This window comes from Zea mays, chromosome 4 (genome assembly GCF_902167145.1).
Source record: "Zea mays cultivar B73 chromosome 4, Zm-B73-REFERENCE-NAM-5.0, whole genome shotgun sequence".
NCBI classification, from domain to species: Eukaryota; Viridiplantae; Streptophyta; class Magnoliopsida; order Poales; family Poaceae; genus Zea; species Zea mays.
The window spans coordinates 33,405,682-33,408,484 of record NC_050099.1 but is presented as its reverse complement, the minus strand read 5'-3'; the positions used below and the strand labels follow the sequence as shown (position 1 = coordinate 33,408,484).

The window sequence follows — 2,803 nt, the reverse complement described above, 5'->3', positions numbered from 1 at the left end:
AACTTGCCCCCCCCCCCCCCCCCCCCCCCCCCCCAATACAATAAACTAATCCCCCACTTGCGTGCATAAGCATCAACGTCGTTAGATGCTATTCGGTTCACATAATTATAATAACAGATAACATTAAATCATATTTGTTTAAGTCTAACCGTAATAACATATCATACTAGAAACTAATATTGATCTATTTAAATTTATTACCGGTGTTACTCAAATATACATTACATTTCGTTTAGCAAACGGCACCTTAAGCTTTATGGTGCTCTACTGCTCTTCCTCTCTTCCCGTCTCACTCTATACATGTCATTGCCCAGAGATGGCTATGCCCCACATGTCATTGCCCATCCCATCGCCCACCTCCTCTTCCTCTCTCCCCGTCTCTCTCTACTCTAGCTCCTGTATTATATTTCTTCCTTCCATCAACTCCAATGACCAGCACTAACCTATCCCTTTCTCGCCTTCTTTTGCTATCACTTCCTCTCTCCTTCGCCCATCACCTGTCGTCTCTCTCTCTTGCTACCATTGGGTTGGGTTCTATCCCCGTCCAGCATCCTGCGCACCTCCATCTCTGGCCTGCCTGCCTTTTCTCCTCTCCGACCCATTCCATCAGCAAGCTGCTTTCCCCTCCCAAAAATATACAATAAGCACCACCAAAGTTAGCAGCAGGATAAACTACAAAGGAGAGAGAGAAAATAAAGGAAACATCAAGCCGAGAGCTTCAGCTACAGCTCCCCTTTTCGTCTCTCCCCACATCGATTCCAGAAACCATTCTTTACTCTCCAAGAAAACAAGCACCACACACAAACCCTAAACAAATTCAGCAGTCGGAGCTAGCGCGCCTCCCATCCTCTCCTTCCTCGCCGACTACTATTTCCGTCACCACCGCCGCCGCTTCTTCTCCAATTGTTAATATTATCGGTACTGTTATGTAGCCATTATTTTTACTTGCGCTTATTTGCTACTATGCTCTCCTTACTCACTTATAATTAGCTCTTCTACCCTAGAAAGATGGCAGACCTGGATTTGGGCGCCAGCTCCTACCTGCACCAGCAGCACCACCACCAGCAGCTACTGCCCCTCCACCTCCACCACGAAGACGGCGGCGGCGCCGCGGGGGGCTCCGACGACGGCCAGGACTCGCTGTCGCCGGGATCGGGCGGCGGTGGGGGTCCGCCCAGCACCGCCGGAGGCGCGGGCATCGGCGGCGGGGACGTCGTCGCGCGCCGCCCGCGCGGCCGCCCGCCGGGGTCCAAGAACAAGCCCAAGCCGCCCGTGATCATCACCAGGGAGAGCGCCAACGCGCTCCGCGCGCACATCCTCGAGGTCGCCGCCGGCTGCGACGTCTTCGAGGCGCTCACCGCCTACGCGCGCCGCAGGCAGCGCGGCGTCTGCGTTCTCTCGGCGGCCGGGACCGTGGCCAACGTCACGCTGCGCCAGCCGCAGTCGGCCCAGACGGGCCCGGCGGCCTCGGCGCCGGCGGTCGCCACGCTCCAGGGCCGGTTCGAGATCCTCTCCCTCGCCGGCTCCTTCCTGCCGCCGCCCGCGCCCCCGGGGGCCACCAGCCTCGCCGCCTTCCTGGCCGCGGGGCAGGGCCAGGTTGTCGGTGGCAGCGTGGCCGGCGCGCTCATCGCTGCGGGGCCGGTCGTCGTCGTCGCCGCGTCGTTCAGCAACGTCGCCTACGAGAGGCTGCCGCTCGAGGAGGGCGACGAGGTGGCTCCTCCTCCGCCGCCTGCGGGGACCGACCAGCAGCCTGCCGGTATGCCGTTTGACCCCGCGGCCGCGGCTGCCGCTGGCGGGCTTCCCTTCTTCAACCTGCCTTTGGGGATGCCGCCAATGCCGATGGACGACCACGCCGGCTGGCCTGCTGGCGCCCCTGGAGGTGGTGTTGGGAGGTCGCCCTTCTCGTGACGGATCCCCCTTCCTTCTCGTGACGGATCCCATCGATCTACCGGCGAAGTGCACGTACGCGCGCGAGGACGTGGACTACTACGTGTACAACAACCAAGTAGCATCTCTTTCTCTCGATCTGCCCTCCGCTTCATTCCTTCTCGATCTCTCTTTTCTGGCGCCATTGTTGTGATCCTCTCTATTTCTCTCTGATGTTTTTTTATGTTAACCTGTATGGGACTTGATTGTGGTAATTCTTGATCAGTTGAGTGTCTCGGTTAATTTGAACTATGTGTTGTGAGGACATGCACTCATAAATTGATCAAAATTTGTTTTTCTTTATGTCCCGGAGAGTCAAATGTGTTCAAGCTAACTTTATTACCATAACAATGCTATAGGATACATAAATTCTTATGGTGGTGGGAAACCAAAGCTTCGTTGTGCTGTCTGTCGCTTGCACACCTCTTTTGTTTGCAAAGATTAGGTGCTGATCTCTTTGCTTGCTTGCTTGTTTGTTTCTTTTGATTTTCTTTTCATATATCAAAAGTTCAATACTACCTTATTGGTTCATATGTCGATTAACTTGATGGTTTCATGCTTACATATCTTTAATTTATATTGATGTTTGCAATTGGTACGCTCGCATGTTTTTTTTCTTGCAAAAGATCCAAATAACTCTTCATATATATACTGGACATTACTTTGTTTATTTATTTTGCTTGTGTGTAGAATTTTATTGTATCTTATATAGCTACTGCCAGCTTTCTGCAATTCTACAAGTACGGCATTTCTCACACACACTGCGCAAAGCACAAGAAGCTATATGTATCCTTCTCATTTGTTCTCTTTGTCAACTTTCCACACATTAATTATGTTAACTCTGGATACATCATTGGAGGAAGGGATCGGTTGATCT

The 2,803-nt window shown here is 52.8% G+C and overlaps 1 protein-coding gene across 2 annotated transcripts; it reads left to right on the top strand.

Annotated features, from left to right (window-relative positions):
• Positions 1–420: 420 nt before the first annotated feature.
• Positions 421–2,229, top strand: LOC109946013 (AT-hook motif nuclear-localized protein 23). Of its 2 annotated transcripts, none has more exons than XM_020552512.3 (2): positions 421–918; positions 1,009–2,229. In XM_020552512.3, exon 2 carries the CDS (start codon positions 1,009–1,011, stop codon positions 1,906–1,908), a length of 900 nt encoding a protein of 299 aa, XP_020408101.1. In that variant the 5' UTR covers positions 421–918; the 3' UTR covers positions 1,909–2,229. The 2 variants fall into 2 exon arrangements, with proteins under 2 accessions (XP_020408101.1, XP_020408100.1); XM_020552511.3 differs by having other exon boundaries at positions 1,005–2,229.
• Positions 2,230–2,803: the final 574 nt, after the last annotated feature.